The sequence below is a fragment of the Podarcis bocagei genome, assembly GCF_964188305.1.
Source record: "Podarcis bocagei genome assembly, chromosome: 5".
Lineage (NCBI taxonomy): Eukaryota > Metazoa > Chordata > Lepidosauria > Squamata > Lacertidae > Podarcis > Podarcis bocagei.
In genome coordinates this window covers 73,217,717-73,244,082 of record NC_138129.1, presented here as the reverse complement: position 1 = coordinate 73,244,082, position 26,366 = coordinate 73,217,717, and the positions used below count along the sequence as shown (strand labels likewise).

Below are 26,366 nucleotides of genomic sequence, written 5' to 3'. Positions count from 1 at the left end.
TCAGAGCGCTGAGCTGAGCTGAGCTGAACTCAGTTCCAGAGAAAAGGCTGGGGAACAAACCACTGAAAGGGCACTGAAAGTCATTGGCAAGCTTTTTCTCTCTTTGGGAGTGAAATAACTATTTTAGGAGAAAACCAAAGCCAAAAGTGCTAAAGGTGACGATCTCACTCTTTCTCTTTCTTCCTCTCTCACACACAGCATTTCAGGAACAAACAAACCTATCAGCCGAGTTAATGCAAACCCATGAGCGCAAATCTGCATAAATGGTATGTTATCGGCCAATTTTGAATCACCGTATTTTTCGCTCCATAAGACGCACCTGACCATAAGACGCACTTAGTTTTTAGAGGGGGGATGCAAGAAAAAAATATTTTTAAAGGGAACGCTGGTCAGAGCCTGTATACATCCCAGGTTCTGCTCAGCGCTCCCTTTAAAAATATTTTTTTTATTGCATTCCCCCTCTAAAAGCCAGTCAGTCCCTTCTCCCTCCTCGGGGAAAATCCCGCAAGAGCTGCTTGGGGGCTTTTCCTGCCTACATTCGATCCATAAGATGCACACACATTTCCCCTTACTTTTTAGGAGGGAAAAAGTGCGTCTTATGTAGCTATGGAGCAAAAAATACGGTAACTAAAAGTGCAAGGGCAAGGCAGCCTGTCATCCCGCCATCACCATTATGGTTTGTTTTTAGGATTAGAACCATTAGCTGTAAAAATAAGAGAAAACAAGCCGGTTGATCCAGGGGCTCCCGATGTGCGGTGTTGCTGCGGCCCGAAAAATTCTGCTTAGCAGCCCCTCTCTTTTGTTTTTGGAGGAGATTTCACCCACAGGGCTTTGGCCTTTAGCGCTTCTGGCTGCGGAGTTTCCTCCGTTTTCCCCCTGGCCTTTGGGAACAGCAATTTTGAGCGGTTATTTTAAAGAGCCTTGAATTGAGTTTTAGTGGGGGCGAAAGAGTTTAAGTTATAGTGATTACTTTGCTCTCCTTTTTGGCTTTTGAGAGTTCCCTCTCTGTAAGCTTGGTGAATTCTACACACCCCCCCCCTCCTAATTTGTTTAAGGCTGGTTGGGGAAATTCCTGGGGCCGGCAGCCATTTTCCCCAGCTTATTTGAAGGGAGCGCCATTTTGCACTGGTGATAGTGCCATTTCTGGCAGGAGCGCTGTCTTGTTTTGGCGGGAGCACAATCTTGTTTAGGAGGGACCGCCATTTTAACGGTTAAAGAGTTTATTTATTTTGTTCTTTGGGAGAGCTTATTGAGATGCCTGTTAAAAGGAACCCTAGTCCTGCTCTCCCTACAAAAAGGGTAATTAGAGGCCTGTCTCAGTCGCTGCGTTCAGTGCAAGCCCCAGCAGTTCCTCAGCAAACGCTGGGTCGTCTGGGTGCTATCATGGCCAATATTGGCTTGGACCTTGTGGCCTTGACAAGGGGCGCATTCAGAGCTTGAGTCATTGGCTCAGCAGTTTGGGAGGCAGCCTGATCCCCAGCCTGGCCCTTCCTCCTCTTCTACTCTTTATGAAGCCCATGGTCCCTCTGATGTGAGTGAAGGGAGCGAGGCTTTTGAGTCCTCTGGAGTTTTGTTGTCCCAATTGCAGTTTTCCAGGATTCCAGTCCCACCTAGTCCTAGGGGTCATCCCAGGAGTACGCGTGCCACGGTTCAGCAGGCCTTTCGGTCTGGACTACCATGTTCGCAGTTGGCACACTCGGGTTTTGGGAGCTCACGGCTTTCAGCAGCGCAGATTATGGGGAGAGGAACTTCTTATCAGTCTAGCACCTCACATGTTTTTAGTTCCGTTCAGGTGCAGTTGGTTCATTTGAGAGAGGTGCTCTACATCCACTCTTCTGAGGAGGATCTTTTGATGCCCAGGGTCCCGTCATCCGGTGGCAAGCGGCAGAAGAGTCGTCGCTCCAAATGCAGGGCCAAAAGGCACAAAGATGGTGATTCCTCCTCTTCTACGGGTACGGGATAGGCTCTGGTTCAGGTGATAGGGATGGGAGAATTCTCTTGCCATCCCTATGTGAAGGGTATTCCATTAAAAGAATCCAGGGACTCAACTGGTTTGGTCAACCCCTGAGAGGGGGTTGTGCCCGTACCTGAGTCCAGGGGGGCATCTGGGTGGTGAACAGAGTCTGTTCCGGCTTTTCACCTTCCCAGGTGTTCACCCTTGGCTGACCTATGCTGGCGCCCTGGGTCAGCGCTGCCTGCAAGAGTGCAGGGAGCCAGTCGAACCAGAGCCTATGCAACCAGTCACTTTCTGTAATCAAGAAAGTTGTGGCCTAAATTCTTTTTTATTTATTTATTTAATTTAAATTCATCATTAATACACATATACAAACATACAAACATACATTTCATACAATCCTTAAAAATGTTCAAGCATACTTACACTAAATTCTGCCAAAAACCAAAACTAAAATTTGAGTCATGTGTGAATTTATTTAGGGGGGAGGTTTCTAGGTCTGAACACACAAAACAACAAGGATATTTTAGCCTGGCATAGAATCAATCAAGATAGAAATTCTCTAAGCATTAATATGAAAAACAATTACAAATCCAAATAAAAACAATTACAAATCCATATAAAAAAATTCCTCTGAATCTCCAGACTTCCCCCACCCCCTCTATGGGTCCCAATGTCAACATTTACACCTGCATATGAGACTTTTATCAACATTTTTTTAATCCATCTGAATTGTCCATAGTCATAGTCACCTTACAAGTAAGATTAAAACCCTGCTAATGTTTTCATCTGCTTGCAATGGTCTCCTAAGTTAATTATATTTTCCCCATTCTTTTTTAAAGTTCTTGTCCTCTTGAGCTTTCCAGTTAAGTTTTGCCAGAGTCCACTATAAAAATAATTATGAACTGTTGCACAAACAATCCTAAGATCTTATAAAACAGGGCAAAATACTAAGGATTTTTAAGTATTTGTGGCCTCTTTTGATGAGACAGAAATTGTTAGATCTGCCTTTTAATTGTATAAATATATTTGGGAGAGGTTTTCTTGTGTTTGCTGTAAGTCATTTTTATGTGTAAAGAGGCTAAGAAATACTACTACCAGTGTTTTCTTCTTCTTCTGGGGGTACAACAGAGCACTCTACTCTGAATACAACTCAGTATAATTTACAACTTATCCACTTCCCTTCATCTGAATTGTAACGATACGTCAATACGATATAACTATACTGTCCATTTATTTCCTTTGTGTTGGCAATATATGACGTATTGTGAAATGTTGTTGAAGAAGTGGCTATTTTTTATATATATATAAAAAGAGCTCAAGGAGCAACAGTAGTACTGGTAGTCGTCGTCACATAATTTCCATATTTCCGCTTACGTAGAATGCAAACTGCTATACCTACAACAGCCAAAAAAATAATTACAGAAATGCATGCAATTATCACAATTATAATTGTGGATTTGTCAACTGGGCCAGGATGTTTGTCATCTGGACTAGACGGAATAATGGAATTGTCAGCTGGAGTAGGGGAAATAATGGAATTGTCAGCTGGAGTAGGGGAAATAATGGAATTGTCAGCTGGAGTAGGGGAAATGGTGATTGGATGAGGAGGAGAACTTGGCCATGCAGGAAGGAACACGACTGCTCCGGCTATATTAGATATTTCTCCGACGTTTTCGCTCTCATCAATGCAACGAATGGCAAAGTAGATGGAGGTGCCATTCTCTTTTGTGAAGTTTACCGGCTTGTAGTGAAAGGATTGCTTGACCCCAGCAGCTTCTGTCATCAGGCCAGCAGTGTCCACGGGAGTCGCACTATCAAAAGTTGCATTGGTTAACTCCGAGGGTCTTTCGCCCATCTTTATTTCATACATTTCAGCTGCAAAATAAAGGACCCACAACAGGCACGTGTTAGATGTACATCTTCAAACATGGATCAAGGAAACAGTGGCAAGCCTATCTTTCAGTGCATAACTTCCTGTCCTCCAGGAACCCTAAGAATATTGCACACCAGCCCATTGCATCATTGTGTGTTGCAGAAGACATTGGGAATTAAAGAACACACAAGATCTATGTCTGCAGTCACGGATTAAGAATAACAATGCCCAAATTTGCTTTCTGTGCATTTCAAACTTCCTGCCTTCAGGGAACTCTTACCACATTGGCTTTGAATGCACACCCGCCACTACGTCTTTGCCTGCTGCAAAGGACTCTGGAGAATGTTCCAGAACATACTGTTAGTTTACACGGGCTGCTGCTTAGGCTTGTCGAAGTTCACCATAATTCCTTGCCAATGCAAAAACATGTACCTATTTCAGACCCTCCAAGTGTCCCTATTTTCCAGAGACAGTCCGTGATTTGCAGACGCCATCCCAGTTTCTGATCTGATCCCTCCAGGAATGTCCCACTCTTCCTTAAAGGTTAAGGGACCCCTGACCATTAGGTCCAGTTGTGTCCAACTCTGGGGTTGTGGCGCTCATCTCACTTTATTGGCCGAGGGAGCCGGCTTACAGCTTCCGGGTCATGTGGCCAGCATGACTAAGCCGCTTCTGGTGAACCAGAGCAGCGCACGGAAACACCGTTTACCTTCCCGCTGGAGCAGTACCTATTTATCTACTTGCATTTTGACGTGCTTTCGAACTGCTAGGTTGGCAGGAGCTGGGACCGAGCAATGGGAGCTCACCCCATTGAGGGATTCAAACCTCCAACCTTCTGATCAGCAAGTCCTAGGCTCTGTGGTTTAACCCACAGTGCCACCCACATCCCCACCCCCCTTAGGATGTCCCTATTTTTACTGGAGAAACATTGGAGGGTATGGAGTTATCTGACCCACAAGTCATCAGAAAGCAGCCCTGTATAGGGAAGTTTTAAAATGTTTAATGTTTTATTATGTTTTTATATACAGTGGTACCTTGAGTTACAAATGCCTCAGGTTACAAATGCTTCAGGTTACAAACTCTGCTAACCTGGAAGAGTTACCTTGAGTTGAGAACTTTGCCCCAGGATGAGAACAGAAATCGTGTGCCGGCTGCGCAGAAGCAGCAAGAGGCCCCATTAGCGAAAGCACGCCTCTAGTTAAGAACAGTTTCAGGTTAAGAACGGGCCTTCGGAATGAATTAAGTTCATAACTAGAGGCACCACTGTATGTTGGAAGCCGCACAGAGTGTCTGGGACAACCCAGTCCGATGTGAAGGGTATAAATAGTAAAATTATCATTATGGAATAGGATGTCCCTATTTTCAGTGGAAAAATGTTGGAGGGTACGCTATTCCACAGAATAAAACCTTGCACTACTCATCTGCCTTGCCTGGGGCAGGGGTGGGGTAGGGTGACGGACGATGGCAAAACATATACATGTCTTAAAATGAGAACAAAATACGGATTTAAAAATTGAAGCAACAATGCCGGAAACAGGCAGCCCTCCTCCCACCAAACAACAACAACAGAAGGCCAAAAACATCAATTAGAAAAAATAAAAATTGAGTGTCGCTGGGGACATTGAAGGGTTAATGGAGCTGTCCAAGGGAGACCCTGATGTACAGTATTACATGCCTATGAAATTAGTGTAACTAAAACTGTTGTTTGGCTCTCCACCCCCCAACCAGGTTAGTACGGAATTTAAATATTTCTCAAAGAGTCCTTACTGAATGATTAAAGCAGAACCCCACATTTACCTTTCCCCACATCATAGTCATCGCCAGGAGCTGTCCAGGAGAGAAGGAATCCGCCATCACCAGTTTGCTGTACCTCAAGGTCGGTGATTTTACAGGGTGGAAGAACATCATGACTACCTCTAGGAGAAAGTCCTGATACTACAAAACTACCACCGGATACAATTCTGGTGACATTTCCCAGATCTCCTTCAGTTTTGCTCACATTAGCTTCAGGTTTGGGGGGGTTCATTGTTATAGTACCTACAAAAGCAGGTAGAAAGATATGTCAGATGAGGTACATTACAGCTGATAGGCAGATCAGGTATACAGGTAACCCATGACTTATGCTAATTATTGCCAGCACACTGGGATGTCTCCCTCTTCCCCCACTCCATGCCTGTTTCTCACCATACCCAAATCTGCTCCAGATGCAGACAGATTTAGGGGGAGAAGAGGGAGGAGAAGAAGAGTTTGGATTTGATATCCTGCTTCATCACTACCCTAAGGAGTCTCAAAGCGGCTCACAATCTCCTTTCCCTTCCTCCCCCACAACAAACACTCTGTGAGGTGAGTGGGGCTGAGAGACTTCAGAGAAGTGTGACTAGCCCAAGGTCACCCAGCAGCTGAATGTGGAGGAGCGGAGACGCGAACCCGGTTCACCAGATTATGAGTCTACCACTCTTAACCACTATACCACACTGGCTGAACGTTGTCTTGCACAAGGAGAAATCTTTGTGAGGGGGAACATTTTGCTTAGCGCTTCGTCGATTACCACGCCACATGTTAGTTTTTTGTTTGTTGCTGAGTATAGTAACAGGCTGAGAATAAACAACAAACAATAAAAATGGGTAAATACCTATTGTGTGTGTGTGTCCCCACCTCCAGATAAATTTAAGACGTTAAAATCACTTTATTATAACCACCTTCTCAATACGGATCCACCTCCATTCCTACACTGAGCTGCTTCCCCTACGCTGAAGCTGCTGTATGCAGAAAAATACCACAGTTATGTGGGCAAACGGATCACGTGCCTCTTTCCCACCCACACATAGCATCAATGCATTACATATGTGGATCCAGCTATACATCTGCAAATAAAGCATTTAAAATATAAAGTGCAATATACAAATGTGACACTAGAAGGCAACAGTGAGCTACACCAAATTTAATGCATTTTTCAAAACTTTTTCTTTTTTTAAGCATTTTCACAGGGGTTTTTTATATGTGTGTAGATTCCACCATGGTTGCCTAGAGTTGCTAGGGGGAAAATAAAGCCATTTGATCTAGACCAGGCATGTCCAACCACACTCCTCCTCTCTCCAATGACAGTGGGTAGATCACAGATTTTTTTTATACTGGGAGTAGATCACAGTCTCTTGGGAGTTGGACGTGCCTGATCTAGACTTTGGGCTGGCAAATAATAGAAACAGAAGGGAATCTAAAATGCCAAAAGTGTTAGCCAAAAGAAGGATACCACAGTCATATTTTAAAGCCTTGTAAGAGTTAGGGAGCTGTTTCATTGGTTCAATGACGCATTCGATTAACACATCCAGAATATTATAGGATAGAAGACTATGGGCACATATATGCACCCATGCATCAGAAATGTATGCTCAAGTGTCCAGATCTACATAAAGACCTTTATAAAGAAGGTAATAGCAGAAAGAAACTTATGTTACTCCCAAGACTCCCAATTTCACATTTTGAGAATCACAGGGCTAACATACCACCAGTAAAGCTATTTCATAACCCAGGCTTACCATTTTCTGTGAAACCTGGTACATAGAGAGCTTGACTCTGCCTACGGGACCGTTTAAGAACCTTGTCTTTTCCTTCGACACGCACTTTTAGGTTGTGTCTGCCATTTCCTTTGAGTGATGTGAAATACCTGGAGTAGATCCCGTCGTTCTTGATAAGATCAGCACCTGAATACACAGATATAAAAATGTAACATCCCAAAGCTCACCTCTCACTGCTGGTCATTAAAAAAACAAAACCCTACATTACCTATGTGGGAGGTGTTCATTTTGCAATGTGTGTGGCTGTTTTAATGGAAATAGCTGAATATTTGATTCTGATCTCTGTAATATAGGATCATAAGGGGCCAATGTTTTAATATTTGTGCCTCACAGGCCAACACAAGTTGTAACCAACACAACACAACACACCAGCATTATTGTAGCTTGCCATATACCTGACAAGCTCCATTTTTGGCAGTGCCAAGCAGTTAACAAAATCAGGACACTTATCAAAATTAAAGACTCCCTTTCCCCATATGAACTAACCCAGATCCAGAGATCATCATCTGGTTCCTTTCCCTGTGTGTGATTTCTGAGGGAAGTTGGGAGGCTGGCAAAGAGTGAGTGGACCTTCTCTGTAGTAGCTCACAGTTATGTAATGCTCTCCCAGGAAGGCCCACTAGGCACCAATCTTGCTATCGTTTCAGCACCAGACAAAGATGTTTTTGTTTTCCCAAACATTAGTAGGTCTCCATACGATCCAACTGTGATACCAACATTTGACAGATTTGCACGGCTTGATGAAACTAGGGAGCCCAGATTGAGATCTTGATATATAACGGTTCCAGTTCACATATGCAGATAAGGCAAGTCACATGCTACAGGAAAAGCCAAATACATACAACTGGTATTGGTTGCAATGTATGTACTCTATCAGAAAAGAATGAATGAATTTTCCACTGCGAAAGATGAACAGCCAAGATCAGCTTTTGAATCCACTAATGTCAACTTAGATGATGCTAGATTTGATGAGTTAATATTCTGCTTCAGGGGGAAAAAAAAAATCCAGAATGCATACTGCCCATAACGTTTCGAAATAAACGTACCTGAACCATTGTCCAAAAGCTCCACCTCTTCAGGTGTTCCAGTCTCTGGTTCAACTGTGGCTATGACTTTTGCACCGATAACAGGTAAGAATCCTTGGCTGACTTCCGCATAAATAACCATCGGACTAGGAAACTTATTGGTATCACTATTCATAAAGGACTTCACAATCACCGGGGGCACATTGACAGATGCTGCTCTAGTTGTGACTGTTATCGATATTACCTGAGCATTTGAATATGTATTCTGAATTGAGTAAATCCAATCTCCTGTCTGAAATATAGAAGAATATTGCATATCTAAGTAATGTTTGTGAATACAGTTCCATTCCTTTGGTTATTGTTGTGTTTTGATAAAGATGGATGACATTTTCTACAAAATATATATCTACAAGTGCAGAAGGTACTAGCAGCAGCGTCAAGCTGGACATATAATGCTCGTTTACTCCTTCCACAGTGAGTGGCAGTTGCGGTCCACTGTGGTGCCTCCTTAGACCTGCAGAGTCTCGCCATCTTTCCACAGCCCAATATTGCCGCTCCCTCTTGGCCACAACAGAGCATCACGGGCACCAGTAGGCCCGCAGTTTGAATCGGCCAATCTGCGGCAGCCTGGGCGGCAGGGCTTGGGGAGAGGACCTGAGGGACACAGTCTTCCCTCGGGTCTGCTCCCCAGGCATAAAAGTAGGTCGCGGCTGCCCTAAGTGGAGCAATCAGGCAGAACAACAAAGGCCTCAGACTTCGCATGGTATAATGGACTGCCTAATAGTATAGATATAACATAAGATTCCTGCATTGCAGGGGGCTGGACTAGTTTATGCTTGGGGTCCCTTCCAACTCTACAATCCTACAGTTCGATGATTCTATGATTATTCTGTGAGATTCTGCCCTATAAAGGATAAAGTAATAAACTGGTCAGTTGCACAGAAACTATCATTTCAGACAAGCAACTGAATGTTAAATGTTGTAAGGATTAGTAGTGAATGGCTCTTAAATAATTTGCTGTAGTGACGCAACCCTTCACTAACACAGCTACAGTCATTTCTCCCTTTTCAAAAAGGAATAGGCACATTCCTAGTCATGGTTCGACACATAGAGAAGTTTGAGAAGAGCTCAGTTTTTACCTCTGCAGTTCCATCAATCTTGAGGCGAGCTGTTCGGACGTTGGTGTTATCAACTGCAAAGTCTTTTTCAGTGTACTCTCTTCCTTTGGGATCTGTGAGCAGAATTTCCGGTGGGGATGTGCCCCACGTCACCACAAAGAAAGTGTCATTCCCCACTGTTTTATCAATGGTTACAATACCATTCAGCTGGTCTTGGGAACCGACGCTTTGCCCTCTACTTTCAAGCTGTTGGTGGGGGGAGGGGGGAGAAATAAGTATACAGTATCTGAAAAGTTTTATAAATTGAATACATATGGTTTATTTCCTTTCATAAGATGTAAAGAAATGAGTGGTGGTACATTGTTTAGAAGGTGCCTTCACAGTGGTTAGTTCTGCTGGACAAGTAATACGCAATACTCAGCCATTAATAAAAGTGCTGGTACAGTCATGACATGATACGTCTTGCCCCATACAGATATTGGTTTGTCCAGTGGTGATAAATTTAGTTTCTAACAATATTTCAATGTTAAAGAAATGGAGGAAGGCAGATAAGCAGCTACGTTTAACAGGTGGAAACAATCGCACCTCTACCTCAACAGCCTTGGAAATGGCCAGCCAATATTTGGACAATGCTAGATGAGGCAACTCAAATCTCCAGTTTCCACATTTTGGCAATGGGTAGCTGGGCTGGAACCATGTTGTTGTTGTTGTTTTTAAAGAAACACTTTTGTCATATACTATTTTCCTAATGAGGGACACGGGTGGCGCTGTGGGTTAAACCACAGAGCCTAGGACTTGCCGATCAGAAGGTCAGCAGTTCGAATCCCTGCAACAGGGTGAGCTCCCGTTGCTCGGTCCCTGCTCTTGCCAACCTAGCAGTTCGAAAGCACGTCAAAGTGCAAGTAGATAAATAGATACCGCTCCGGCGGGAAGGTAAACGGTGTTTCCGTGTGCTGCTCTGGTTCGCCAGAAGCGGCTTAGTCATGCTGACCACATGACTCGGAAGCTGTACGCCGGCTCCCTCGGCCAATAAAGCGAGATGAGCACCGCAACCCCAGAGTCAGTCACGACTGTACCTAATGGTCAGGGGTCCCTTTACCTTTACCTTATTTTCCTAATGAAACCTCTTCTCCAATTTGTTATTTGTCCAGGCAAAGAAAAATGAATTATATTACACATTCATTTGAACTCAGAATGGTACATTGTGAAATGTTTCAGCTCTGCCAAAATCCATTTTGGCTGTTAGCCCTTCTCTTTTAATTCTTTTAATACCTGTTCCTCCCCATGTTCAATAATAGAAAAATGTGGGCTGTATAATTGATTTCACTCTGTGTTGACTTTAATTCTTGTATGGTGCCTAGTAATTTTAAGCAAATAATAATAGTGATAGTGATGATGATGATGATGATAGACTGCTGCATGCACTCAAATCTTTGCAGTTCAAACCTGAATAGATTGTTGACTGATATCTCCACTTCCTGAAGAAATTCCACTGAAAGCATCGATGAGGCCGTTGGAATCCAAACTGTCAGTGGCAGAAAATTTTGAACCTCCTGAAATGTGGTTGAAATAATAATAATTAGAAGAATTTTTCAGGTGGAATAAAATGCAATTAGATTTGTATGATGCCTTGTAGTGGCGACTACACGGTGCGGGTGGGGGGGAATGGTGAAAATTTTATTGAACGATCACTAATTCTTGCACTAGGGCTTTTTATTTCATAGAATGCCACCCACCAAGGTGTTTGTGTTTTGTGGTCATAGGCAGCAACTGGAGTGGCTAAGGAAAATTTAGCCCACTTAACTCAGCGGAAGGAAGGAAACTCTAGATTTCTTAATTACCCTTGTATCTCACCACCGCACCTAACCCAGTACCCAAAGACCCTTTCCAATGTTATCCTCACAAAAAGTCTGCTGAAAGACAGTGCAAAGTGAGCTTTTGTGGCTGAACCTCGGTCTCCCCATTTTCAATATGGCGTTCTATCCTCACAAATGCCGTAATGACAGAATACCACATTTATTCAAATCTAATGCTCACTTTCTGGGGCCAAATTACATTGCGAAAAATGAAGGTGCGTATTAGATTCGACAGCACATTTACATTCGCCAGCAAATATATTTTTTTTGTTTTGTTTCAAGGTTCTGAAAGTTGAGGTGTGCGTTAGATTTGGTGACGTACATGTATGAGACTCGAGTAAATACGGCAATAGGACTTGGGATTGTTAAGGATCATGGTTTAATTTCCTGAAATAGTCATATTTATTCATATTAAATTTTTGTGTGTTTTTAACATGGGTTTTTCCTAGGGCTGTAGCTCTCTCATGTGATTGGATGACTGTGAGTCACATGTGAGAGGCGTTCCATTGTGTTGTGACTGTTATTCAAGTAAAGTGGAACCTCAGATGCCAAACACCTTGGAACTCATACATTTCGGCTCCCGAATGATCAAAAACAGGAAGTGAGTGTTCAGTTTTTGAACAATTTTTTGGAAGCTGAACGTTCAGTGCGGCTTCTATGGCTTCCGATTGAGTTCAGGAAGCTCCTGCAGCCAATCGGATTCCCGGAACGGATTAAATTTGAGAACCAAGGTATGACTGTAACTGTTGTTTTTAACTGCTTTTCTGTCTTCTCTCTCTCTGTATGAGGGGAATTGCTGCTGAGAGAGGCTTCTCTGAATACTGCTGCGGACAGTGTGTGTCTGAAGTAAAACAAACTTTTTGCAAGACAGCAGCTGGCATTAAGTAGCACAGAAGACTCCTGTAAAACTCAGACATTTCATTCAATCACTTACCTGTCATGTCTGCCAATCTTTCTAGTTCTTCTGCAGCACTTGGTCCCAAAGCAATGGTGTGAATTATAGACCCACTATTTTGAACTTCTTCAAAACAAGAGGTTATAGTACTATCTTCACCATCTGTCAAGAGCACAATTTCACAGCCTTTTGTAGTTGAATACTTTTGTAAAAAGACCTGTATGGAAAAAAAGGATTGAAAAATTAACAACAATTAGTAATGTAGAAGGGCACACACTTAAAGTGTATGACATAACTGCTACAAAGCTCTGCAAGTATGTTGTACGGTTGCTGCTCTGTGACATATGTGTGAATTAATTTCGTACCTCTAACAGAAGTGGACTGCGGTGCCATATATGTTACTGTTAAGGGAGAAACAGTATTTGCTACTTCACTACTTTCAAAGGGTAGAAAATATGTGCAAATTGGGTTGCTCACTCCTCTGTCTAGCTGCTGTTCCACAACAACTGCCATAGCATTCCCCTAAAATCCATTCCTAGGAACAGAAGACCTGTCAATATCAGCCCTCACAGTTTCTCTTTTTTATATTCTTAAATTTCAATCTCTGCAGTTATGCAGCAATTTCAGAATTTTATTTTAAAAATTCCTCATGAAAATTATTCAGCATTTTAGTGCAATTTTTTCTTAATAGACGTGTTTTTTATATGCAGTGGTCACTGCATTTTCTCGTAATATAATGCATTCCCCCCAATATAATTCCCCCCATTTGATTATGCATCTTGATTATAGGTTTTTCAATAATAGATTCCATTTCATGCAAACTTGTACGTAATATGTTCATTTTTGTAAACATTGGTGAGCTGGAAAACTAAAGCAATTCTTCCCCCACAACAAACACTCTGTGAGGTGAGTGAGGCTGAGAGACTTCAGAGAAGTGTGACTGGCCCAAGGTCACCCAGCAGCTGCATGTGGAGGAGCGGAGACGCGAACCCGGTTCACCAGATTACGAGTCTACCGCTCTTAACCACTACACCACACTGGCTCTCAGCTATGAACCTGAGCTTTCAAGTGAACACCACTTACCCAGGCAGCAAACCACCTACTAACAGCACCTCTATCTTGTCTGCACTGAATTTCAGTTTTGTTGGCTTTTATGAGACCTGATATGCCCCCTAGAACACAATTATTATATGCAGCAACCCTGCCTTCTTCTATATCTGGCTACTCGACTAAACAGAAGCATAGGAATAAAATAATCTAGATTTTTTTCTTCTCCTTCACCTGAAATCCTGACTGCACTCCAGAACATATGTTGGTTCCTCCACCAGCTGAGGTAGGAAGATAGTCTGCAAGTGTTTGCCTCATGCTGTTGCTACTGATCTGTTTCAAGCCAGTCAGAACTGATGCTCTGTTGTTGAACGCGACTATCCCAACCCAGGATCCCGCTTCAATAATCTGCAGGATGAATATTTCTGCAGCTTGTTTCAGCCGACCAATGCGATTGCTCTGCATGTGAATAATAATTAAAAAACAAACAGCATTCACAGACTTGCCAGTGCATTCTGAGAAGTAAATAAAAAAATTCCCTGAATTTGTAAGTATAGTGATCAGCAAAACATTCATGAATATAGACAAATCGATAATGTTTCAGAGTATCCAAATAACCTCATCCGTGTTGTGATTCAGGGCGCAATCCATCTGGAAATTTTTCTGAAATGGATGGGAGGTGCACAACAGCAGCTTTCATTTAAATGGGGCTTGTCCCGTGAATTGTGCTCTCAAATAATATTTCTCCTATAATATTTTTGTGGCTGCTGAACACATTTCCATATGTTATATATGGAAATACCAATTCAGTTAACAGAATCTCGTTTCTATTTGCTTAGCAGTTGTTTGGTTAGTTAGATGGTCTTTACCCTGACTTTCAGTCAAATGATTCCCATGTCTCTTGAAACCACTTCAGGGATTATCACCAGAACATGGGTAGCTGCTGAAGCTTCCTGTCCTATTGAGAATCCTAAAAGACCTGATTGATCTCTTTAGATATCTCAACCAAATGCTTGCAGTTGAATTTCCCCCTTCCTTCTTCCATGCTTCATCCATTCTGTCTCTCCCCTACCCAGTGTTTACCATCTCCCATAATCCATCACTTGCTCTGGGTTCCCTGCACCAACACAGAATGTGACTGAGGTTGCCCTCTGGCACACAACGGCCACATTGCCCTTCCCTGCAGCACATCTCCTATATGGATTTGTTACCGCAGCTGGATAAATATCCAAATAAACTTATATAATCAGGTAGACCAAGTGTGATGAATGTTTGCTGAACTACAAATCCCATGGTCACTGGCCATGCTTGCTGGGACTGATGGGAGTTGTAGTTCAGCAGTATGTGGAAGGCTGAAGGTTCCCTACAACTGAGAAACAACAAAATTGAGCCTCACTGTTCCTATTAAAGGTACCCCTGCCCGTACGGGCCAGTCGTGTCCAACTCCAGGGTTGTGCGCCCATCTCACTTAAGAGGCCGGGGGCCAGCGCTGTCCGGAGACACTTCCGGGTCACGTGGTCAGTGTGACGAAGCTGCTCTGGCAAGCCTGCACCAGCGCAGCACACGGAAACGCCGTTTACTTGCCCGCTATAAAGCGGTACCTATTTATCTACTTGCACTTGGGGGTGCTTTCGAACTGCTAGGTGGGCAGGAGCTGGACCGAAAGATGGGAGCTCACCCCGCCGCGGGGATTCGAACCGCCGACCATGCGATCGGCAAGTCCTAGGCACTGAGGTTTTACCCACAGCGCCACCCGCGTCCCCAGTGTTCCTATTATAGAGTGTCATTTACTACAGAAATGTCAATGCTGTAATGACATTTATAATAATGATTTTATTTTTTATACCCTGCCCATCTGGGTGGGTTTCCGCAGCAACTCTGGGTGGCTTACAGCACATTAAAAAATGTAAAACATCAGACATTAACATTTCACAATACAGGGCTGCCTAAAGATGCCTACTAAAAGTCAGATAGTTGTTTATCTCCTTGACACCTGACAGGAGGGTGTTCCACAGGGAGGGTGCCACCACCGAGAAGGCCCTCTGCCTGGTCCCCTGTAACCTCACTTCTTGCAGTGAACTGCCAGAAGGCCCTTGGAGCTAGACCTCAGTGTCCATTTGCTTTCACTATAGACATGAATACCATAATTTTTGAACTGTCTCAAAATAGATCTTCTGAACATGGAAAGAAGACTTACCGCATCCATGCTCCCGGAAACATCAAGCACTAGACACAAAACTCTCTCCTGTTTTTTCAGCAAGGAGACAGTGGGATCAGGTGGGGGAACCGTTATTGGAGATGAACTGGCAAAGTCAGGAGAGTTCATAATTACTTCCCAGGTGCTCCTGTAGTTGCACATTTTATTCTGCAAATTTGTTGCTTTAATATTATGATTGCTTTTGTCACAGAACTGAGTAACCTAAATAAAAGATAGGGAAGGACAGGTCAAGATCACAGCCTCATTAGCAATTCCTACTTCATGGCAGCTGTTCCTTACGAAGAGGTGCTGCAAAGATTGACATTCATCGACACAGACAAAAAAAGGCTACAGGGTGTTCAGAGGATTTTTAGTTCTAGACGTCTGTTGCCCTTAACCTCACAAAAATGCAATGAAAAGAGTTTCCAAAGAGTCTGTTCAAGTTTACTTATTGACATAGCTGTCAACTTTTCCTGTTTTTTAAGGGAAATTCCCTTATTCTGAATAGGATTCCTCGCAAGAAAAGGGGAAAGTTGACAGCTATGCTTATTGACCTCCCAGGGCTTGAACAGACATTCACTTCCCATGTCACAAGTTAATGTCTGTGGCGATCACACAGGTTCCCCAGACATTTCACCTTCTATTTATCCCTGTGCCACCACTTTATTTCTCGCTGCCACCACTCAGGCCCTACCTGGTACAATACTGAGTCCAGTCAGGGTTAAATTGGAACATAAACTTCTGTTTATTTATTGCAGTTTAACAAGTGTGTGGTTTCATAAACGGTTTCGGTCAATTACAATCATGGGGTGCCTATCTAGACCTATAACTTCCACTACCTGCTCTCACTCACTAAACCACCTCTCAGATATTTACTTGTCTCCTCCCTTCGCCCCTCCCAGAGCTGGTTTTATAGCCCCTCTGACTCCAGCCCCCTGGGTTCTGATTGGGTAACTATTGGGTAACTGGGTTCTGATTGGGTAACTATTGGGTAACTGGGTTCTGATTGTTTAACTATTTCAGCTCCAGCACTCTCATATGTTAACGTCACAATGTCCATACATCACTACAAGGGGGAGTCTCAGTGCTCATGTGGCTGAAATAGCAACGGCACAACACAAGAGGGAGATATAAGATAACACAAGAAATCCCTGGTGTATGCAGGAGTAGAAGAAATCCTGGGCAAACCTCAAAAGTTTAAAAAGTCAAAAGGGGTGTGACTCTGTGTGCATCGTTCTGCTGTGAAATGTTTTTTTCTGGGCTCCTGCAGTCCATTCCCCCCTTAAACACGGACATTGAGGTTGCCTACCTCCTTAGCAAAAAAAAATCTTGTGTTTTTGAAGGCAGACACCAGAGAAGAATAGATCCCAACTGAGATTTGTCGTACTTACCGAAGGGATACTTTGCAAATACATTATAGAAGCTGCAGTATCTTGGCGCCTGCTTGGGAAAAATACGCATCCGTGTTCAAACAGCTGAGTTTGGGGATCAATTTTGCAACGTCTGTATTGCTTGCCATCAAGTGGGAATATGTATTGACCAGTGAACTCCGTCGAGCACCTAATCAATATAACAGAAACAAATAATGGCCAGCCAGTTTAAAAGTCGAGAAATACGCAATTACATGCTGGCATGGTTGCATGCTATGTTGTTGTTGTCCATGCCACAGTTGCTAAAACGCCCACCAGCACTCCCAGAAGATCGGACTGTAGAATTCTAAGTAATGTGGATATAATACAGTTTGATTAAGAGCTTATCCACTTTTGAGTGGCGTGGCACGAGTGGAAGTGATGATGAGCCCTCAGTCATATAGGTTGCTTCCAGACAAGCATTTTATGTCACAAATATATGGGTCTGCAAACAGGGACTTTTGTACCATTTTAAGGCATTTTTCTTCCTGTGGTGATAATGTGAACCTCTGGACTAATAACAATTTCAATTTTTTTTTAAAGTGATGTAATTTACACAGAATAATCAACTTGGGGGAGAGGTCTCTTTTTTCATAAATGACTATTGTGTGCAGATTAGATCAGTCATTCACTCCTGGCCTTGCTGCTATGGGATATAAATTAAAATAACAATAACAATAGAAATAATGATGATGATGATGACGACGACGATGCAGCAGCAGCAGCAACTGGATTTGGCTGGGGAGATGATTAAGACTGACTACGGCCGCCATACATCAGACATAGCCAGGATTTGTCTGTCGAAAATGGCATCCAGGCAGAATTTTCGGCAAGCGGCTAAAATGTCTGGAAAAACCCAGGTGTATGGCAAGCCCATATCGGAAGTATTGATTTTTTGGTGATTTCCCTCAAACTTTGCCGCCCCACCCCCAAGAAAAATGCTCAACAATCTTTGGTCTGGATTTTCACTTTTTGAAATATGGCAATCCTAAGACTTACCTATTGCAAACAGTTGCAACCAGACCGTCTAGGGGTGTTGATTAGGTTGGCCCTATGCCTGTGCTAACTGCTATTGTCCCAAAGAACTCCTTGATATGAACAATGGGAAGAAGGCTTAATGGAGTAACAAGGGGTCTCTCGACACCCTATCTAGGCCTTCTCATGGGATGCATGAGTGCTTGGAAGACTGCAGCTGATAAGGAGATGGGCAAGGAAAAGTAGGTAGTGGGCAACATGACAGTGACCTACAGAGATGGCTGTGTGGCACATCTAGAGCAGGTGTACATTCGGGGGAGCAAAACCCGATTCCTCATCTTGCCCGATATGCTGAAAAATGTGCCAATGCTGAGAAGTACGGAGAACGAAAACCAGGGCTCTGGGGCTGGAAGGGGCAAAGCTGCTATCCTGAAAGCCAGAGGAAGAGGGCATGGCATGGGGCATGACAACATTTCCCAGAAGTGGCAGTAACTTCGGACGCAGCCTTTTCTCAATGAATTGAAAACTCTTGTTGCGGAATGTGGTGGTGGTGGGCTTTTGTGTTATTCAATAAACGTGTTTCTTACAAAATAGGCGGGGGGAGGAGAAAAAAGGTACTCATTGGGGGTGCTGTCTGCCAAGACATTGCAGCATTTTCCCCTAATGAAAAGTCTCTTCTGTATATCATCAAATTACAGGCTAATCCAGTCTAGACAATAACTGGATGGTATGGGGTGGTACCTTGTGGCTTCAGGCAAGTTGTCTCCTCCAGTAGCATAGAAAGGTGCATCGTTGTTATACTCATCAAAGACACCCCATCGGAGATGAGCCCATTCATGGACAAAGACTCTACCTGTGGAAGACAATGACAAAGCTCAATGTGACACACTTTTTTGGGGCGGGGGGAAGAAACATATAATGTACAACACACACACACAAGCAATTAAATAACTATGAAAGGGATAGGCAACTTTTTGATCTGATTCAAAAGTCCCTCCTTCCCTCCCATCAACGTCTATAAGGCTTCAGTTCAGTCACGGTGCAAGCCAGCAGTGGTGTTGTGGTTAAGAGCGGTGGACTTATAATCTGGTGAACCGGGTTCGCTTCCCCACTCCTCCACATTCAGCTGCTGGGTGACCTTTGGCTAGTCATACTTCTCTGAAGTCTCTCAGCCTCACTCACCTCACAGAGTGTTTGTTGTGGGGGAGGAAGGGAAAGGAGATTGTTAGCCGCTTTGAGACTCCTTAAGGGGAGTGAAAGGTGGGATATCAAGTCCAAACTCTTCTTCTTTTTCTTCTCCTTCTTCTGACATCTTGTAGCACAGCCTCATGACCTTGTCATGGACTCTCACCTTGAGTTTCTGACTCAAACCATTGACTTGACTTCTTGATGGAATATTGCTGGGCTTCACCTGTGAGCCTCTAGCTCTCACAGCACAGGGTATTATTGGCTATGGTCGTTTTAAAGCCAATTTATTAATGGCTTCAGGTTGAGGGGATGAGGTGGTACAATGGAATGGGAGCATGTTCAACTAGCTTCAAGAAAGGAGACGTTGTGACTAGAATATGTTCTGATGAATCTGACACGGAAATATTGCTGATCCGTTACAGACAAATTAGGAGGTTTTCGAGTAAGTAAGCAACTACATTTAAGGAGTTAATGGAATTCCTGAGAAAGCATTATCTTTTGAAACCTTGACTCACATTTTAATAATAATAATAATAAAAACAGGTACTACCTCGAGGACCATAAGCATTGTACAAATTGCCGTTGGTCAAGAAGTTAGGAGTAAAATGAATGTATCGCCCTGGTTCCCCACATCCGCCATATTGCAAGGTGTAGGGATCGTCTCCATATTTGGCGAAAGGTTCTGCCACTATGACATCGGCCTGAAATAAAACAGAACACGGCTAAAAGATCACAGAGAAAAGAAGCAACCAATACTGTTGATATTAATCTTATACGGTGATTAATCTTATACGGTGATTTTGATTCTGAACAGAAATACAGTACAGTGGTGCCTCTGGTTACGAACTTAACCTGAAACCGTTCTTAACCTGAGGTACCACTTTAGCTAATGGGGCCTCCTGTTGCTGCTGCATGATTTCTGTTCTCATCCTGAGGTAAAGTTCTTAACCAGAGGTACTACTTCCAGGTTAGAGGGGTCTGTAACCTGAAGTGTTTGTAACCCAAGGTCCCACTGTACACAGATTTTGGCCCAAGGGTTACAATGCACATTTAAAAGAAGTTATAGCCTAATAGTGTATTCTCCTAAAACAGCTGAGATCATCTTTTGAATAAGTACCTGTGCAATTTGTGAAGTGTGTAGCCTAATACTATGCAGGTAGATGTAGAAAGAAGTCTTGATATTCAGTTAGGCTTACACTCAGTAAAGAGCACATCGGACTGCAGGGTTACTGTCAGTGAATGTATACATAGTCACAATTATAGGCTGTCCAGATCTCTAGACTGTCTATATTTTGTGAAAGAAATTCAAATGCACATTCGTAAATTCTGATCTGTATAAGTGAAGTGGGTTGAAGTGCTCTGTCACCCTAGCACAATAAATCAGTTTGTTTTGAAACAGCTTTTTGCAGTTAGGAAATGTGTTGAGAAACAAGGAGTGGACCAATGATCAACAGGAAGATGTATAATACCCTGCATAGAAATCAAGATGAACGTTCGTATAACCCATGGGTAGGCAAACTAAGGCCCAAGGCCCGGATCCGGCCCAATCGCCTTCTAAATCTGTCCCACGGACAGTCCGGGAATCAGCGTGTTTTTACATGAGTAGAATGTGTCCTTTTATTTAAAATGCATCTCTGGGTTATTTGTGGGGGCCTGCCTGGTGTTTTTACATGAGTAGAATGTGTGCTTTTATTTAAAATGCATCTCTGAGTTATTTATGGGGCATAGGAATTTGTTCATTTTTATTTTTTTTCAAAATATAGTCCGGCCCCCCACAAGGTCTGAGGGACAGTGGACCGGCCCCCTGCTGAAAAAGTTTGCTGACCCCTTTCAGAACAAAAATGCTCAATAAGCACCTAATGTTCTCTAACCTCTACATAAGGAGCCCTTATAACTTAAGAGCAAGCAGGATGATACCAAAAGCATAACTTTGGGAGCCAAAGAACTGTAGGCTAAAACAAGAGTATCTCAGAGAGGTACTGTATATAAGTGTTTATATGCTAATGCTAGAAGTATCCCAGCCAAGATGGGCAAGTTGAAGTGTTTGTTCTTAGAGGATAGTGTTGATGGAGTGGGCATAACGGATGTCAGGTAGAATGCAGAGAGACAGTGGGACATGGTTATATCTGGATACTGACATTATAAGAAAGCCAGGCAAGAGCATTCTGGAGGTGGTGTTGCTCTGTACATCAAAGAAGACATGGAGTCCAACAAGCTAGGTTAAGAGTGGTTGAAGCCTTGGAGCTGTTCTAATCTCCAAAATAGATGGACCTTTACAAGGATCCATCACTTGGGTTAAAGGAATCAACATTTGATGCCTATGATACAAGCATATTATGAGCGTATTATGCCTCGTAAATCTTCACAACCGCCATGTGAGGGAGGCTATGCCAAGAACTCGTGACTAATTGACGTTCGAAAGTAAGCAAATGCAATGAGAAGTGAGTTTAAAGAATGAAAAATGCTCAGGATCACCAAAAGGTGCTGACTTGTGAAATGGCAAATGCTCCAAGTACTTTTCGTAGTCCGTAACAGCATATGCGATAACAAATTTGTTAATAATAATAATAATAAATTTTATTTATACCCCGCCCTCCCCGACCGAGACCGGGCTCAGGACGGCTAACACCAAATATATAAAATACATTAAAAACACAAAATCAAGCAATTAGTTTAAAATACAATTCAAATCACATTTAAAATCAAAATAAAATTAAGTGGGAACCCATGAATCATAACCGTAGGGGTAAGGAATTAAAATTTCACCAGGCCCAGCCACTTGTGCTAGTACGGTATTTAAGATTTCTCAAAATATATTTTCCAGTTCCTTATTTCATGCATTCCTTTGAGGATAAAGGGAGTCCTGTTTTGGGAGCGCACCAGGGTCCCCAACCATTTTTAATCTAGCCTTGACCATTATCACATCTGTAAGAACAATATATTTTATGCAGCCCAATTCCCCTAGACTTACCTTATCATAGGTTTGTGCAGTTACTCTCTGATATCCATGTTCAATCAAAAGTAAACTCAGTTGCATTCAAAAGTGATGGCATAGTCTTATTCTGTATTTATTTTTCCCTCCGATCTTTCCATTTGCCCCCAATCTTTTCTTTAAAAAAAAAAAATACTACAAGTACATTTGCAGTTTAAAGTATTCCCCTGGACCTACCTTGTCATAGGTTTCTGTAGTTACTCTCTGATACTCTGCTTTGTCTTTCCATGTTGAAGGAATGACAAGTTTTACAGCCTTGAAGTAAAATCTTTGTTGTGTAGCACTGAAGAGATACGTTGACGCCTCTTTGACCATGTCCTAACAAGGAAAGGAAAGGAAAGGAAAGACCTCTGTCTGTCAGTGACTAGTACAGTATCTGCATTTGGTTTTATGGAATGTGCCCTTTGGTCTTTTCTGCCATCTTTCTTTCCCTAAATCCCTTTCTCCAAGGGTAGGCAAACTAAGGCCCGGGGGCTGGATCCGGCCCAATCGCCTTCTAAATCCAGCCCGCGGACGGTCCGGGAATCAGCGTGTTTTTACATGATTAGAATGTGTCCATTTATTTAAAACACATCTCTGGGTTATTTGTAGGGCCTGCCTGGTGTTTTTACATGAGTATAATGTGTGTTTTTATTTAAAATGCATCTCTGGGTTATTTATGGGGCATAGAAATTCGTTCTTTTTTTCCTCCTTCAAAATATAGTCCGGCCCCCCACAAGGTCTGAAGGACAGTGGACCGGCCCCCTGCTGAAAAAGTTTGCTAACCCCTGGGCTAGTAGATGCATTGCACATTCCTGCATCGGGCACATTTTTTGTGTGGATACTCCTGTGTCATTAACTGCAGCCTGACATTTAAGGATTTTAGCATGCAAAACTACACCTGGGACTCAGCTACACAGCTGCAAATAAAACGTTTTAAGTGTGTTTCAAGTGCAATATACAATGTGACACTAGATGGCGAAGGTGAGCCTTATGGAAAATTCAATGTATTTTAAAAAAAAACGTTGGTTTGTGTTTTTTCAAAAGCATTTTCAGAACGGTTTTTATATGTGTGTAGATTCCACCCTGGTATGAGGGGAAAGTTATGCGAAAAGTTGTGCCTGACAAACTTCTGGATAAATTACCTCCTGTTAAAGACATTTTTGTTTTGTAGAAGTAGAACTTGTAAATCGACTAGCAGGAGTAGGTGGCAACGCAGGAAGAAGAACAACTCCTGCAAAAAAGTTGTGCTTGATAAACTTTTGGGTAAATTACCTCCTGTTAAAGACATTTTTGTTTTGTTTCTCCAAAGTGGTAGCCATTTTGTCAAGTGATGGTGGAGGGAAGGGCTGTTCTTGGTAGTGGCATCCCACTTCTGGAATGATCTCCAGAAATTTGGTGCCTCACAGAGCTCTGATTAGTTTAAACCTATAATCCTAGATAATTTGAAGGATTTCCAACTGCTCAACCAATATGCCATGTGGTGTTTAAACCTTTTGGTAAAAACCAAAACTTTTGCGCCTTTTCATAATCAATTTTGTTTTTTTCTTGCACTACCAATCGATTAAACGATTTCAAAAGTCTTCTCACGGGGTTTGAGACAATAAAATTGTATAACCAGCACACATAAGTTCAGACAATGACCATTTCGCGTGGGGGTTCCGTTCCCGGCCCCCAAGTGTGTCAGCGGAGTTACTTTTGTAAAAATCTGCAAGCAACTTATTACTTATTTATTTCTTATTAATTGATGGGGTGTTTTACATCTGCAGAGTCACACCGCACATTTAAAGCCCACGACTTGACCCCAAAGATTTCTGCATATTGTAGCTAATTAAAAGTGCTGGGAACAAGTAGCTTCGCGAATGGGAAAGGTAAAGCTGGGGGAATTCACTTTAAATGTGCTTTGGCTGTGCTTTAAATGCACGGTGTCAAAACTTGAGCAACGTTCACCTCCAAGTACATGGCAGCGTTCTGGCACACAAACAAAACCACACAGAGGAAGGCATGTGGTCCTTCAGGAAGTCCGTTGCTGTTTCACAATCTATCTCTCCCTTTCCCTCTATTTTCAGCACTCAGGGTGTGAGCACCAATGCATGTATAGAGCAGGGGTGCCAATTCGAATAAAATAGGGGGGGGCAGATAAGTCCTGCCCCACATAATCAATCACAATATGCAACACACAAACATCATTTCAATGGCAAAGCCCGTCAACTTGGGGGGTGTATCTGGCCCCCTCAAATATTTTACTGGGGGAGTTGAAGACACCTTGTCCCCTAGGAGTTGGCTCCTACGTTACAGAGCCAAAATGGTGGCACCAGTTCACAAGAGGGAAGGATCAGAAGGTTTGGAGTCACTGCAAGTTTTGCAGATTTTTAAAATATATATTTTTAATGCGCCTGTGGGGGAAGACAGCCTATTTTCTTGCAGCGGCCATATACCGTATTTTTCGCTCTATAACACGCATCTGACCATAACACGCATGTAGTTTTTAGAGGAGGAAAACGAGGAAAAAATATTCTAAATGAAACAGTGGATGTATGATTTTTATGGTTCATGCTGTGGCCACAGACATGTGATCTGACAGTGAGTTTGGGGTAGCCCAATGCAAAAATCCTGAGGATCCATGTGGATCCATGCTTTGTAACCACGTTTTAAGTGGGGAGGGAAGGAAAAGAACTCAAGGGACAAGGAGCTTTTCCACGGGGAGGAGGGAGGGAAAGAGCACTGTTGCTTTAAAGGTATACTTAAGGTATTTGCCCTGTGCCTGGGTTTTTTTTCCATTTAACAGTTTGCAGCCTTTTCCTTCCGCTCCTTGTTTTGAGGCGGAATAGATTTGAGCAAGTGAGGAGGACTTGGATTGCAGGGGATTCGCCATAGAATGGAGCACAAAAAAGCGGTAGGGGCACTAGGACCCAGACATTGCTCAAATCTATCCTGCCTGAAAACAAGCTGCTCCATCCCAGCCGATCAGCTGAGACGCGGGGGATTTGCGAAGTTTTCCCCTCTCCCTCATGCCCTCCCCAGCCTTTTTTTTTTACTTCCTGGTTTTCACTGCGTGGCTCAGAGCTCGAGGTTGGTTTTATTTTGCTGCTGGTTGCTTAAATTTTATCTTTCCTGCCGTCTCTCTGCAGCCTCATTGCTCTGTTTAGAGAGCGTGCAGACCTTTGCTAGCGTCTCTCCCTCCCGTGTAAGCGGCTGCTGCCGGCTTTGCTGCTATGGCTCTCCTTCCCTCCCTCCTTCCTGGCTCCAGGTCGCTTTAAAGAAAGCAAAGTGAGAGCCTCGTAGAGCGTGTAAGTGGCTCACGCTTTGCCTGACTGACGGCAGCCATGGCTCTGATCCATGCATTCGCTCCTTAACACGCACAGGCATTTTCCCTTACTTTCTCGGAGCAAAAAAGTGCGTGTTTTGGAGCGAAATTTACGGTATGTCTGAGCCTTGTTGCGGGGAAACCTACACTCATAAAACGCACAGTGCATTTTCGCAGTCTATCACAGTCGCTGAGGGGTAAGATGCTAATCAAACATGTTCACAACTATTTAGCCATCTCACCTTTATGTGTTCAACAAGTTTGTCGTCTTCAGGTATCCTAGGATTGATGGCAATGACCAGGTCTTCAAACCCACCGTTGTCGAGTTTTACCATGGTACCTGCCACCCAATGCAGTACTTGCAATGCCAGCAGAAGCCGACAATTCATCATCATCTCTGCTTGCGCCTCTTAGTCCAGCCTCACGGAGAGAAATATAAAAGGGTTATTTAGACAAGTGCTTTGAAAGAGAGAGGCAGAGAGAGGCAGAAAAGCCCTTTTTCGACAGCACAAAGAATGCTGCAAATCAACCCAACCCCACGTTTCCTTGTGCTATTCATCACAAATACCGTTAAGTTCTCATTCAATAATATAAGGCATGGCTACTCACTTTAGAGGCTCAGAACACGAGGCTGTTGGCTAACACACAACTGCACAGGGAAATGAAAGTAACCGCAGTACAAGCGAATGGGTGGGGTGCTCCAACGGGCAATGGGAAACTCATGTTTAACTCTGTCATTGCCATTTCCTTAGAATAAGATCCGTTATTTGCTTACTGATGTAAAGCTCCAGAATGTATTTTGCAGTGTTAAGCTTTCACCTCTATCTGCAGCACATTGTATTTTATTTTATTGCTATGGCTAGTGGCTGATGCAAATAAAGATTATTCTGATTCTACCGTTGCCGTCTCTGAGCAGGGAGAAACTCCAGGGGCCTCAAGTGCTCTTCCAGGTTTGGTTTCCTTCGACTGTAGG

The 26,366-nt window shown here is 43.1% G+C and overlaps 1 protein-coding gene across 1 annotated transcript; it reads right to left on the bottom strand.

Annotated features, from left to right (window-relative positions):
• Positions 1 to 2,410: 2,410 nt before the first annotated feature.
• On the bottom strand, positions 2,411 to 25,788 carry LOC308586870 (calcium-activated chloride channel regulator 1-like; the record flags this gene model as incomplete). The annotated part of the gene is made up of 14 exons (XM_081193989.1): positions 2,411 to 3,832; positions 5,628 to 5,867; positions 7,367 to 7,531; positions 8,452 to 8,722; positions 9,570 to 9,794; positions 10,995 to 11,101; positions 12,339 to 12,516; positions 13,581 to 13,805; positions 15,544 to 15,765; positions 16,935 to 17,103; positions 18,669 to 18,780; positions 19,666 to 19,816; positions 22,285 to 22,425; positions 25,636 to 25,788. 14 exons carry the CDS (start codon positions 25,786 to 25,788, stop codon positions 3,273 to 3,275), a joined length of 2,919 nt encoding a protein of 972 aa, XP_081050115.1. The 3' UTR covers positions 2,411 to 3,272.
• Positions 25,789 to 26,366: the final 578 nt, after the last annotated feature.